Raw genomic sequence first — 14,999 nt, forward strand, 5'->3', positions numbered from 1 at the left:
AGCTGGTGCGGCGGCGCCGCACATACCGCGGCAGCCACTGAGCAGCGAAAGGCCGGCAGAGGCGAAAGTACAGGTTGGCTGGGAGAGCATCCAGGTGGCGCCGGCGGTGACGACGTGCCTTTCTCCCCTCGCCGACGGTGTGCGAGGGGGCCACGCCGTCGGAGGCTCTCGGATTCCCGCTGCAGCAGACGGTGGCCGTCAGTCTCGCCGCTCGGCAGCGTGTGTTTCTGGTTTGTGGGTGCTGTCGTCACACGCACGCGGGCGTGTTGTGGTAGTTTCAAAGGGAGCCCCGTTGCGCCTACGCGTCGAATCTGGATGAATAGACGCCTGCGCGGGTGCTTGAACTGCGTGACCCAGCCGTCTTCCGCGGATTTCACCCATCGACTGATCCGTGAGTTTCTCGACGTACTTTCTATTTGTTCTACTATATTCAGTTTCTTTAAGTATGTCTGTCTCGGAGTGAGCCCGCAAGAAGTCGTGCTTTTGCTTTACAAAAATGTCTGCGTAATCGTTTGCTGAGCAAGCAGAGGAATCCGCAGACGTCGGAACTGACAGCTCCGATCGAGTGACAGCGACGACTCAGTCCGATAGCACTGCGTTGAAGGCTGTTTATTTATTCTAAAATATCTTTTTTTTTTCTCATGCGTGACAATTCGCTTAGCAGATGCGCTATTTCGATCACAAGGGCAATACAGTCAGCAGAAAAGAATGCGCAGTGCGCGCTGGATCTGCAGTCTAATGCAGTCTTGATGCATATCGTGAACGCAACTACTCTGTACCTTGCACAAAATACCGTTGTTAATAACCTTTGTTGGCTGGCCGATATCTTCCATTTGCCTATATATATATATATATATATATATATATATATATATATATATATATATATATATATATATATATATATATATATATATATATATTATCAATCTAACACGATACATGGCTCGTTTCGCATACCAGAAATAATAGCAGTAAAGGGATAACTTAGCGCGTGCCAGTGCTTTGGTGCATGCGTTATGCTTAAATATGTTCACAAGTACGCCTGCGGATGTGTCAAAGATGAGAATGAAAGGTAGACGCACAGTCGATTGCTAGATTTTGCTACGTGCAAAAGACCGGTAAGAGTCGTTTTCTCGTTAATCAGCTCCTTTCTGCCATGTAGAAAGAGAACAGGTTCACCCCAATGCCGTCACTTGATGGTTGAGTGAACGGGTCCATCATTTTGCGTTTGTGCGCTCGTTCTTCTTTGCTTAGATCAGAGCATTCGTGCGAGCAGAAGCTCGCAGAAGCAATACATTTGAACGACGTTTGACCGTTAATTGTCGTTAGCGTGAGTCATTACGGTTTAATTCTCACTGAGGAAATAATATTGCAAGAACGCGTGATAAGGTAGGTCGTAATTCAACAAAATTGTATGTGAAAAAAAAACAACAAAACATGTATTGCTTACTCACACTACGGCGCCGAAAATGTGCGTAGTTGATGGTCGTCTGCGCTGGTAAAAGGCAAAAGTCCTAAAACGTATGAAACACGGTTATGACAAGCGATTCCGTGCATTGGGGACGCGCGCTCATCTTGCGATCCGCGTGAGCTACGAGTAGAATAAGAGACCCCCTCGGTGTGTTTCCCTGCTGCCCACGTAACGTCTAGTCAGGCTTGGGTCGGGCATGGAATGCATGCGTTGCTCCACAAAACCTGCCTCGCTGTAATTATCGCTCGGAATGCCTTTTCTCTGAGTCGTGCATTAACCGAGTGCTCATAGAAACGCTAGCTGACTTTGAATCGTTCCAAAAGTGCATTTTAATCGCTCTCGTATTAACACGCAAGTTCCGGGAACACAAACAGTCCTATGTCTTCTGTTTGACTATCGTACTCTGGCCGTTGTGAACTAGCGAATGTTCTCCATAATGAGTGCGTTAGGTATAGGTACAGGGAGCGTTAATTTTACTGTTTTTAGGTGTATCGTAACATTTGTGGTATATATGTGAAAAATTCAAACGAAAACGCCGTCGACAGGGAGCGAACCTGTGACCTTCGGACTGAAGGTCCACTTTACGTTCGTGTATATACATGAGAAGACAGTCAAGTCAAACTTCGACTCAATGGTCGCAGGTTCGGTTCCCGCCAGCGGCAAGATGTCTTTTTGTCCATTTGACATCGATACCACAAATATTACAATGCACCTAAAAGCAGTACAATTAACGCTCTCTGTACCCTCCTTGGCTTCATGATCTGCACCCCTAAATATGAAATAGCTAAGCAATAATGTCATCTTCGACTGAATTACCGCCTAGAGGGAAGCTAGTGAACCGATTCCAGGAGGATGTGTGGCAATGCGGGAGCGAAAGGCGGCCGCGAGGAACGTGCAATCCATTCGCGGCGTTGTTGCGCCTTTGGGTAGCGTGGTGCGGACTCGGGCCATCCGAGTCCCCGGAGAGGACGAGTAGAGAAGCCGGAGAAGGAGAAAAAAAATGTTTATATACAGTATTTACATGGTAGCGTGGTACAACATGAAAAGAGAATCACACCCGAGCGCCTCTGCGCTAGCGTTTTTATACATCGTCCGCCTTCCCAAGATCCCTTGCAAAGAAAATTTATGCGCAGGATACTCCAATGAGATCGTCGTCTTCCTCTCCGTCCCCGAAGAGGGAAAGCCAAACCCCGCCTCCCTCTGAACCTAGGAAAGGGGCAAGACATGCCCAGTTCGCTGTTTGGTGAGGGAGACCCCACGCGCCAGCGTGGCACCACAGTGAGATGACGTGGAATCCCATGCGCAAAGTCGCTCCCTGATGCAGCCAGGTTGACTCAAGCAAGGCAGAATACCCCGTACAGCTGCTGGGTCGACGCTGCTTCGGAGTGTTGCTCTCGGCGGCTGACAAAAGCTTGGCCAACGACTTTTGTGTCAAGAGGAGCCGGCGACGTGGTTTTTCCAGATTGTCCGCGTCCGTCGCCGTCCCGGTGCAGGGTTGACTCATCAACAGCTGCCAGGTGCCAGCAGGCCGCGAAGACCACGTGGAACTTGGGCGAGGCACAACAGCACCCCCGCCGCCAGATGATACATCGGGAGGTCGAGTTGTTCCATGCAGCTCGGCCGGGTCGATGTCGGCGACGTTCCGGCAAGGCTCTTGCTTTCTCGAAGGGCCTGGTCAAACTGGAATGCTCCAAGAGCTGGCCTCTGCGCCCCGCTTCGGTGAAAAGTGGGTGACAAGCTCCAAGAAACGACCTTTGTCAGCCACACACAATGCGACAAGCACCGCGTGCACGCCACTCTCATCGCCAGGCCTCCGATTTTACAAAGCAAACATCTTATCTTAATAACTTAAGCTCAAGGACACAATGTGCATACCAATCGGGACAAGTGTCCAGTAACTCTTTCATACGTAACTCCATTTGGAATCGAGATAACATTATAATCAAGCTAAACAAGCAAACTGTAGAGCTCGGGACAACGAGGGAGTCAGTGAAAAATTTCTCTACGCCCTCACTGTAACACATTGAAAAAAAAAGTACACATAAACTAGGTAAAGGTAAACAAAAAAAATCAAACAAACCTTCCGCGTCTTTTGACGAGTCAAAACGCTCGACTTAGGGCGTCTGCATTTGTATGAAGGCCACCTCTCTTGTAGCGCACCTCGAAATTGTGCTGCTGCAGTGCTATGCTCCATCTGAGCAAACGACCATTCTTAGGTGACATTTGGTGTAACCAGGTTAGTGGAGAGTGATCAGTTTCTATAATAAACTTAGAGCCAGCAACATAGCAGCCTAGTTTTCGTACGGCCCAAACAATGCAAGCACATTCTTTTTCCGAAGTGCTATAAGCCTCTTCCCTGCTGCTCAATTTGCGACTCAAATACAAAACCGGCCGCTCCTCTCCACTCTGGTCCGTCTGACATAGCACTGCTCCTAAACCGCGTTCGCTTGCATCACACTGAATAGTGAAAGGTTTTGCAAAATCCGGTGCCCTCAAGACGGGTTTCTCACTCAATGCGTGCTTCAGCTTCTGAAAAGCGTCTTCCTTTTTAGAGTCCCATTGAATGTTCACAGGTTCGGTCTTGCGTAAACTATCTGTCAAAGGGCTGGCAATCTCGGAGTAATTCGGGACGTAATGCTGATAGTAACCTGTGAGGCCGAGGAATGCTCTCATCTCGGTCTTAGTGCTGGGACGACGATAACCGACCACCGCGGCTACCTTGAGTTCGGACGGTCGACGACGCCCATTTCCTACAATGTGCCCTAAATAGCTTACTTCAGCACAGCCCAAATGACATTTCTCTCTCTTTACCGTAAGACCTGCATTTTTGACCCGTTCCAAAACCATCCGAAGGTGTTCAACATGGTCTTCCCATTTGTCCGAAAATATCGCCACATCGTCTAGGTAAGGCAGCGCAAATTTCTCGAGCCCGTGGAGAACCTTATCCATCAGGCGGCTGAAACAATACGGCGCGTTCTTGAGCCCAAAGCTCATCATCAAAGGACGAAAAGTGCCCAGGGGTGAGATAAAAGCAGCGTATCGACTCGCGCGCTCTGTCAAAGGGACCTGCCAATACCCCCTAACAAGGTCTAACGTAGAAATGTATTTCGCCTTAGACACTGTCTCTACCCTCTCTTCAATGTTAGGAATAGGGTAAGTCTGGTCGACTGTTACAGAGTTCAGGCGGCGATAGTCCACGCATGGCCTTGGATCACGGCCCGGAATCTCAACCAAAATCAAAGGCGAGGTGAAATCACTGTCTGCTTCGATGATAACACCTAGGTCGATCATGCGGCGAATTTCGGCCTCTAGTATCTCTCTCTGTCTAGGTGACACCCGATACGGCTTACAGCTGATCGGCTTGTTAACCGTCAGCTCAATGTCGTGCTTAATCACATCCGTTTTGCCTGGCTTCTCGGAGAAAACGGTAGCGAATTCCTGTACTAAAAGCTCTAAATCTTCCTCTTGAGCCTTACTTAGGGTGTTCCCTGTGTCTACCCTATCGGACAATGTGCTGTTGACCGTGCCATCGGAAAGACAAAGGATTTCCGCGCCCTCATCCTCAGGAACATTGAGTGCAAGGTTTACTACTGCTTTTCGTCGCATGTAGGGTTTCATTAGGTTACTGTGATACACTTTGGGGCATTTCCGGCCCCACTTTACCTCGTAGTTGGTGTCTGAAAGCACTGACAACACTGTCGCTGGTCCCTCCCATTGTACGTCCAGCTTGTTTTTTTTTGAAGGGCACAACAGCATCACCTCATCGCCCACTCTAAAGACTCGCTTTCGAGCTGACTTATCGTAACGGGCCTTGGAAAGCGCCTGTGCTGCGCGCATGTTGCTCTCCACCACTTCGCGTGTAGTCCCCAGTCGCCCCAATAAATCCAGTACATAGGAAACCACATTAGGGTCCTCCCCATATCCCGTCCATGACTCTCGTATTAAGTGCAGCGGACCTCTCAAGTTCCTGCCGTAGACAAGTTCAGCCGGACTAAAACCCGTACTCTCGTGTGGGGCCGACCTCAGAGAAAACATCGCAGCTGGTATACACCCCTCCCAGTCACTTTTATGCTCAAAGCACAAAGCTCGCAAAACGCGTTTCATGACCGAGTGCATGCGTTCCACAGGGTTCGACTGTGGATGGTGAATAGAGCTATGCGCGATTTTTATCCCGCAGCGTTCTAGGAATGTAGTCGTAAGGCAGCTTGTGAACACACTTCCGTTGTCACACTGTATCTCCGAGGGAAAACCCACCCGAGAAAAAATAGACAACAATGCGTCCACCACGCATACTGAACTCAACTCTTTCAGTGCGATTGCCTCCGGGAACTTGGTGGCAACGCACAGCGCGGTCAGGACGTACCGATATCCTGATTTAGATGGAGGCAGAGGCCCCACGATGTCAATCACGAGCCGACGGAAGGGTTCTGTGACTATTGGCACTAGTTTCATTGGTGCCTTCCATTTGTCTGTTGATTTTCCTATCCGCTGACAAGTGTCGCATCCACGGACAAACATCTCTACATCCTTCCAGCACCCGGGCCAGTAGAACTCCTGAGCCAGCTTAGCTTTCGTTTTCTTTATACCTAAGTGGCCCGCCCAGGCGTTGCTGTGGGCCAGGTCGAGAATGTTCCGCCGGTATTTTAGTGGAACTACCACTTGGTTGTAGACCCGCCCTTTAGCGTTCTCATACCTGCGATGCAACACCTCGTTTTGGGTGTAGAACGAAACGTTCTTCCTAGAGTTACCTTCCTTATGTATGGCATCTAGCAGCATAGAGAGTGCGAGATCCGCCTTTTGATCGACCACTAGCGTTGCACGGTCGGTTCTGGCTAGCTGACACCAACTGGTGGACGCGGGTGTTAACACCGAGCCTGTCACCAAGTCCTCGTTTTCGGGCGTTAGAGATATTTCCTCGCTGTTGTCGACCATAGCCCCAGTTTCCGTCTCGACAACTCGCATGGCAGACTCATTTTCCGTCGCAACTACCTCAGGTTTTCCTACACTGCCCTCGGACGTCTGTTCCCCAGAGGGTGAGCTGCTCAGCTGTTGCGTCAGCTCGCGCGCCTTCGAACGGGTAAGGGCCATGCAAGCTATTTCGGTGGCAAATGATTCTCCACGTGTTTTTAACATTTCCTCAGACTTATTTGAAAATAGGTAAGGGAAGTGCTCCGGAAGGTTGGCTGAAATTGCTGCTTCCGTACACAATTGGCCGAAAGGGCCCTCGATTACAACCCTCGCTATCGGTAGGCAGACGCTTTGCTTTTCTGCCACTTGCCGAATCCAGGCACACTCTCCTATATAGTCTTCGGAAGATACGCAACTTGGATGCGCTACATCCATTGTGGCCGCCGAGTCCCTCAATACCCTACACATTCGGCCGTTCACTGAGAGTGTCCTCATGTAAGGCTTCAACAGCTTTAAGCTATCCTCTGACTCCTGAATTGTGGCAAATGCCATGTGCCTCTTACAGCTCCTGGCCATGTGGCCCTTTTCTCCGCAGCTGTAGCAAACAACTGGCTTCCGCGCTTCTAACGCATGCGCTATGTCACCAGGCGCCTTTGAACCTGATGAAGGTGCCGCCTTAGTCCCCTCACTGTCCTTTCCCTGCTGATTGTCTAATAACTTGGAATTTTCGGGTTTCCAGTTATTTCTTGCAAACCTCTTGCGTCCCTGGTTTCCCGACCAGCTTTCTACCTTTTCATTTTTTTCCGAAGTTCGTGGTGTATTGCGGAGACTACGGCGTGAGCAGTAATCTTCGGCGAGTTCTGCTGCCCTGTTCATGTCTACGTCTTTCATCCTATCCTGCACCCAGAGCCTTACCTCCTCGGGAATTCCCCGGTAAAACTGCTCAAGTACCATCAACTCAATGACCTTGTCATGGTTGCCATAGACTTGCGCGCTTTTGAGCCACTCTTCAAAGTTGGCTCTAATTTGGTAGGCATAGTCTGAATGAGATTCGTTGCCCCTCTTAGAGTGCCTGAACCGCAGGCGGAAAGCCTCTGTCGATAGGCGACATTTTCGTAGTAATGCAGCCTTTACCCTGTCATACACCTCGGAGTCCTCTTTATTCATTCTTGCGATAACATCGGACACTTCGCCTGGTAGTACGCATATCAGTTTTTGTGGCCAAGTCTCCCTACTAAACCCTGCATTTTCGCATGCTCGCTCAAAATGCACGAGGTATAATGCAATGTCGTCACCCGCCTTGAAGGTGTGGATTAGATCCTTTATCTTTGATTCTCCACCCCCTGAATTTTGATTTCCCACGGACATACGAAGCTCCAGTTCTTTCAGACGGATTTCATGTTCTTTATCCTCGCGATCCCTCCTTATTTCCTCCTCTCTTTGTTCACGGGCTAAGCGCTCACGCTCCTCTTTCTTTGCCAAAATGGTTTCTCTGGCCTCAATGGCCTCTTCTAAACTCACTTCCTCTTTTCCCAAGTGCTCCAAAATTTGTTGTTTTCTTTTAACCGAGCCGACCGAAATATTCAGCTCCTGACAAATTTCGAGGAGTTCTTGGACCTTAAACTTCTCCATCTTAGATATGCACACCGTTTCTCTTCTAAGGTAATTTTGCCCACGAGCCACCCAATTCTTGGTCTGTGAATCAAAATTTACCAAAATCACCCTACCACGTTACCGACCATCTGCGCTAACGAGTCTGGCGAAAAGAAGAGCAAACACGCGGCACTCACCACTTCGATGCAGCCGACGCAGGCGAATCCCATAAGCTGCCAGCCACTGTTGCGCCTTTGGGTAGCGTGGTGCGGACTCGGGCCATCCGAGTCCCCGGAGAGGACGAGTAGAGAAGCCGGAGAAGGAGAAAAAAAATGTTTATATACAGTATTTACATGGTAGCGTGGTACAACATGAAAAGAGAATCACACCCGAGCGCCTCTGCGCTAGCGTTTTTATACATCGTCCGCCTTCCCAAGATCCCTTGCAAAGAAAATTTATGCGCAGGATACTCCAATGAGATCGTCGTCTTCCTCTCCGTCCCCGAAGAGGGAAAGCCAAACCCCGCCTCCCTCTGAACCTAGGAAAGGGGCAAGACATGCCCAGTTCGCTGTTTGGTGAGGGAGACCCCACGCGCCAGCGTGGCACCACAGTGAGATGACGTGGAATCCCATGCGCAAAGTCGCTCCCTGATGCAGCCAGGTTGACTCAAGCAAGGCAGAATACCCCGTACAGCTGCTGGGTCGACGCTGCTTCGGAGTGTTGCTCTCGGCGGCTGACAAAAGCTTGGCCAACGACTTTTGTGTCAAGAGGAGCCGGCGACGTGGTTTTTCCAGATTGTCCGCGTCCGTCGCCGTCCCGGTGCAGGGTTGACTCATCAACAGCTGCCAGGTGCCAGCAGGCCGCGAAGACCACGTGGAACTTGGGCGAGGCACAACAGCGTGCTCCACGCAGCAGTCCTGTCCTTGAGTTAGCTTCACTGTTTCTCGTCTCTGTGCGCACTGCAAAAATGCAACAGACGTATACCGTAGGCGAAAAGTGATCCGGTGACCCAATTGCGTCCGCCCACGCGACACAGAATTAGCGCGGCGAAGAGTCTGTCACGCTGCGCAAGCTCAGTCGCAAGATGTTCCAGATGGAGCAGTTCCCCTGTCTTCGTGAATGTTCAACCAGTGCGAGCATTTAGCACCGCGAAATTACATTCGGAATTGTGCGGGACATTGAAGGGGCTAGAGACTTTTGCCGCATGTCAAATCTCACACTCCGTCAATGCATTGAGTTATGCAAGTGTCGGGGACGAGACACCTTTGCCGTCTTGGTGGTTATAGGCTGCCGAGCTGTTGGCCCAAGGTCGCGGGTTAGATCCCGGCCACGGTTGTCTCATTGCGATGTATACGTTAAACGGTAGCGGTCCGCGTCCTCTGTCGGTGCACGTTAAAGAACATCACATGGTCCAAATCTCTGGAGTGTCTCTCATTATCATATTTTGTTCTTGGGATGTAACACCATTAAGACTTTTTTGCAAGACAAAGTGTGAGAGACACGCATTAAATTACCTTCCCGTTCTCATTCGACTGCATCCTTCTTTCCCAGTCCGCTGAAACTCTCTGCAGCGCACGGAGTGCTACATTGCCTTCGGGATGGACCCATGTTTGACTGATGGACGATCTCCATGGATGGCTCGCGCAACAAGAAACATAATGAATTCCCCTTGATAAAGGCTCAGCCCAGCCGTGGGGGTCTAGTGGCTAAGGTACTCGGCTGCTGACCCGCAAGTGGTGGAATCGAATCCCTGCTGCGGCAGCTGCATTTCCTATGGAGGCGGAAATGTTGTAGGCCCGTGTGCTCAGATTTGGGTGCACGTTAAAGAACCCCTGGTGGTCTAAATTTCCGGAGCCCTCCACTACGGCGTCTCTCGTAATCATATGCTGGTTTTGGGACGTTAAACCCCACATATCAATCAATCAATTGATAAAGCCTCAAACGTGACTTGATTCATTGTTTCCTTCTAGATGATAAGATACGTATACTTCGTTGGATGGTGTTTCAACGTTAGCCTGCTTAGAGGATGGTGTGCGGACTCTCGCATTTACGAATAATGAAATTCATCACCATACCATGTGCAAAATAGCGGTGATCGATGACAAGACCACCTATATTGCTCATTACACGGAGATTTTGGCAAAATGGAACGCTTCACTGTGACGCCTGCGGAGTGCACTAAGTGAGTGCTTGCGTCGATAAGGACGGCTGGATACGAAACGAGCGTTTTTTTTTACGTTTCATTCGTCTTTCGACGCGATGTTTTATTTTTCCCAATGACGTCTTAAGCCGGAACTACAGCAGACGTTCCGGCCTGTAAGGAGGTCGCACGCGCGAACCTAAATACGCTACACACAGGGCCCATTTTTGAATGGGCGCCGCGGCGTAGCGCACTGACCGCGGGTGGTTGAATTCCCAAGTTTTCAGCAACACAGGCGTTGTCCCGCGGAAGGACGACGTGATTAGCGACGAATGGCTTATTCAGCGACGAATGACTGTATTATACGGAAGCCTCCCGACAGGTCAGATACGGTGCCTAGGCAAACTAGTATTTCCCACGCAGCCTATAAAGCTGGTGTTGATCAAATCGAATTTTCTCTTTACGTATACACTAATTGATGCTTTTGCCAAGGTCCTCGTTTGTTCACAAATGCTCCCCATCACCATTGGCCAGTTGACATCGCTAAGGATAAGTGCAGCATCAGCATTGGTTCAACTTTTCTCTTACGAACAATTTTATCATAAGACTTCCTCGTGAATACAAGCCCTGATTTCAAATCCCCATCGATTTGTTCCTTTCATGCGGGTTTTACCTCTGCGAAAGTATAGTAATGCTTTGGCGGTAAGAGAAGTGGGCTCGTATGCACAAAAACGTCTTACGCTAACTGATTTCGTAAGGGAATATTTCGACCAAACACTATGCGGGCCGTATTGTTGGAGAATCGTGCTGGGCAACGAAAAAAACGCACCTACGACAGTAATGTTACCTGTATTTGGTGCCCATCCGCCACAGTGACACGTTTTCGCGTGAGGAACGCGCCTTGATTCAGCGGCTCAGGGTGTCGTAATTTGAGGGCACAAGTGGTGTCGAAAAGCGATCATACAGGCTAAAGAGAATGGGCCCAGCTGTCCACCCTGCAGGTTGGTCACGTCTTAAATGCGAGAAGAAGCGAAGAAGCTCACACAGTGTGCGCAGGCACACGTGACAGGCGGTCGCAAGGGCTCTCAGGCATTGCAAAAGTTCAAGAACCTTTTTGTGTCATACGTCGTCCTTCATTGTTTCTTTTTCTATTTATTTGTAACCGATAAGGACACATGGCATGCCCAAAATTCGAATGTAGGCAGCAGTTTACTATAAGCACTGCTCTACGAGAACTTAGGAGTGCCTCCGTGGCATTGTCGCAAGCACCAGATCGTGGTCCCCGCCTGGTTTACATGAAAGCGCTTGTCATTTAAGCAGAACGTCCAGTTTTGTTCCCCATATACCCCTACGTGACAAACACACACAGCAGTTACGTAACACGCTGATTTCCCATATGGTACACCGAGGCAACATTAGGGCGCCTCGTGTGGGATTACCAACAAGGGTAGACCACATCAGATGCTTTGCCCTTCAAACACCTTGACTGCGCAGCATAGCCGAGATGGGAAGTCTTAATTCGCTGTTCTTCGAGTGCCGCGTTTGAAAACCTTGCGGCTGTGGAATATGGAGGCGATGATGTGAAAAGAAATTGGAAAAAATAAACAGGTGACGTTGTCGGAACGTGCTCGCTGTCAGGCTCTGCATGAGTCACGCTGCCGCGCTTTTCCGCGTGTGATCCCCCGCATTCCTCGCAGCCTCTGTTACAGCTGAAACAGAGACTGCCTCCAACGCGTGTTTTCCGCTACGGTTCGACGAGAAAAATCGGACCTGCTCCCCTCTTCTTTTGCGGAAATCTTGTTTACTTACTTGTTTACATGCTCGTTTCCGCTATAGCCATGCCTACGTGCAGCAGCTTGAATCGTGGCCCTCAGACTGTTTTGCCTCAACGAGTGCTCAAGTGGACGGCTTTGATATATCGCTGCGAGAATTGGATGAAGCAAACATTTCGGACGAGCATGAATCGCGGGAAATAAAAAAAAATATTAACCAAATTGAAAGTATCTACAACATGTGATGTTTTGGTAAGGCTGTCGATATTACAGGTGACCTGATGTGGACGCATCATATTGCTGGCACGGCCAATCATAAAAATCTGACAATGCCTCGGACACATTGCACCGCTGCTGTTCATGTAAACCGCATCGGAATGCTTCTGCTCGCTGTTAGCTTAGTCGCACAGTGAGAATGTTGCGCGAGCAAGCATCGTGAACAAATGGACATCGATGAAGTGATGCTGCTTGCAATTCCAAAGTCGACGATTGCCCCCCCCCCCCCTCCATGCAAAAAAAGAAGCTCACATGGGGAAAAATTCTTGGACATTGTGATGCACAATCTCTGAACACAAGGGGTCTCTCGGCATTTGCCACGTTAAGCGGAAATCACGATTTTTCTTACTAATCAGGATTCTGTTGACAGTTATATCAACATCATACTCACTACGCCCACTGCATGGCAAAGACCCCATGTTTCCTTAGTCTACCTGCTCCTTTGCTTCCTACAGCCTCGTTATTCCCTCAAACAACTTAATCTCATCTGCCTAGGTAACTTTATTCCCCCTCCCTCTCACGAGCTTGTCATACCTTGGAATGCAGTCTGTTACTTTTCATTAGCTTGAGTTGAGGACGACACAGTAATGGAAAGGAAAATTATTGGTGTAGCATTCAGGAACAAGAACAGAGTAGAGTGGGTCAAGGCACGAACGGGTGTTGGGGACATCTAGTCGAAATCGAGAAGAAATGTACATGGGCATGCAACGTGCCGACTAAGTGACTGCTGGTCATTAATAGTAACAAACTGGATTGGCAGCTACATGCTCTAATTTATCAATCGGTGTACCCAGCGCAATCCCGAACATCTCCATTATTTATTAGGAAAGATTCAGTCTTAAAGGGCGCGTTTTTTTTCGTTTTTTCTCGCGATTTAATGACGTCCAACAGCCGTATAACTTTTGTTTGTGCTTCGCATGGACGATATGTCCGCCACCCTTTCGACTGTGACCGGGACGACGACTTCAAAACGAACGAAGAGGTCTCGGATCGTTTTTGCCTTCTTTCGCTGAGAAGGGACGCTGTCCTATTTATGCCGTCGTTCCCCCCAGTAATTAGATACCACTCGTCAAGAAGGCATTGAGAGCAAGGCATAAGTGTATGTATGAGCTGTGGCCTTATTGAGTGCGATTCCATGCATTGAGCTCATTTTTTTTCAGTGCAACCTTTACCACGAGCGCCTGACGCGCATATACGCATTTTGTGTGTAATACACATGCGGTGCATACAGAGCTGGTAGTGGTTACGTCATTTCACCTGCGCTAAGGTGAAACATCGTGTTTATTAAGACCGCACAAGTGAATGCAACCCCTCCTACCACAACCCACTAGGTCTAAAATGGGGCATGAATAAAACACTATTACGCCATCTACCGCTAAAGGGAACCATTTGTGATGCGAAGCAGCGAGCACTAACGCTCGCACTGGCCGCGGCGTTGACGCTGGCGCTCATCGCGGCATGGCGCAAGAGAGAAACCAGGAGAGGTGCTACGAACGCAGTGATAGACTGGTGTTTCCTACTGAAACGTGCCAATCACTCATAATGGGCGATGAGAGGCAGAAGTCCCCGATTGGACACCGAAAACCGCAGTCCGCTTTTAGTTAACCCCGACGCTGTGAACTTTTATTTTATTGTTCAACAACGCACCGGAGAAATGTCCTACCGGCACTACCGTGGGGGTCAAGATCCTGCGTCTATGAACACTGGTTGGCCAGTGAACGGTCGTGCAGCGAGAGCAGTCGTTTTTTTTTAATCAAGACATTCGTCAGGAGACGCTGCCTGCGTCGGCGCTGCGAGAGGAGAGAAGGGGGAGCGTAGGGTAGGAGAGGGGGAGGGGACGCACATGCGCAGTAAGGGTGGTCACGCCGCACAACGGATTGATCTCGAGCAAAAGAAGCTTCGCATCTAAAAATATACAAGTGAGGTTAGCCGAAATCTTAAAGGGAAGAACACGTGCAGGTGCATGATTTCCGTTACTGGCCATTGCTCAAAGTGACAGAGAGAGAGAGAGAGAGAGAGAGAGAGAATAAAATAAAGAAAAGGCAGAGAGAATAACAATAAATTGGAGCATCCGGTTTGCTACCCTGCACTAAGGAATGGGAGAATGGGGAAGAAAGATGAGAAAGAAAGCGGAGAACGAAATAGACGCGCGAAAACGAAACAAAAACTGAGTTGGGGTGCTATAGCATACAAAAGGCCACTACCACGCAAAAAGTGACAGAGAATGCGTCTGGCGTTACGCTCACTTTAGGATTACCTGTATAAAGCAATGTATGACCCTCTAACGTAATAATAACGTATTTCATTTGCATGGCTGCTTTTTAAAGCAAAAAAACGGTAATGCACGAGATAAGCCCTGGATTGCTTCTCGAGTAAACGAGTGCCGTTAGGCTTCTTGAGCGCTGTTGGTTTTTTTTTTTTTTAAGGGGGGGGGGGGGGGGTTACTTGCTTTGAAATCACCAGCCTGAATCGCCTAGCTTGTTTCGATAGCGCGGTCGCCAAACGATCGTGTCTTGAAAAATTGGCTCCTTTTCTCGAGGCATCGCTTTACGAGAAGCTTTCATTTTGTTGATTGCAACTGGAAAAGCAAATATTTGTCGCGACTGTTTACCTTTTTTATTTGAAATGGCTCGCAGGGATGTCACGTGTAGTCGTGGACTCAGGAGTGTTTCGAGCGAACCGAACATCTTTGATGTCCGCACAAAGGGACACTAAAGTGACACAGTGAATCGTGTTGGGTTGACGAACTGTACTGTGAAAGCAATATTTTCTTGAGTTTCACGTCATAAAAAATTAAAGGAGAGAAATTAAGGTCAAGGCTTCATTAAAAAATTTA

At 49.1% G+C, this 14,999-nt stretch overlaps 1 protein-coding gene across 4 annotated transcripts in view; it reads left to right on the plus strand.

The window, feature by feature from the left end:
* The first annotated feature begins 200 nt into the window (after positions 1–200).
* The window catches only part of LOC119160832 (uncharacterized), a 221,062-nt gene continuing 206,263 nt past the window's right edge, over positions 201–14,999 (plus strand). For 2 of the 4 annotated variants that reach the window (XM_075880728.1, XM_075880729.1), the window contains exon 1: positions 201–391. In XM_075880728.1, coding sequence (XP_075736843.1) covers positions 316–391 — 76 coding nt within the window. In that variant the 5' untranslated portion in view covers positions 201–315. The remainder of the gene's footprint in view (positions 392–14,999) is intronic. The other 2 variants (XM_075880731.1, XM_075880730.1) reach the window with 1 other exon arrangement.

The sequence above is a fragment of the Rhipicephalus microplus genome, chromosome X (assembly GCF_043290135.1).
Source record: "Rhipicephalus microplus isolate Deutch F79 chromosome X, USDA_Rmic, whole genome shotgun sequence".
NCBI lineage: Eukaryota > Metazoa > Arthropoda > Arachnida > Ixodida > Ixodidae > Rhipicephalus > Rhipicephalus microplus.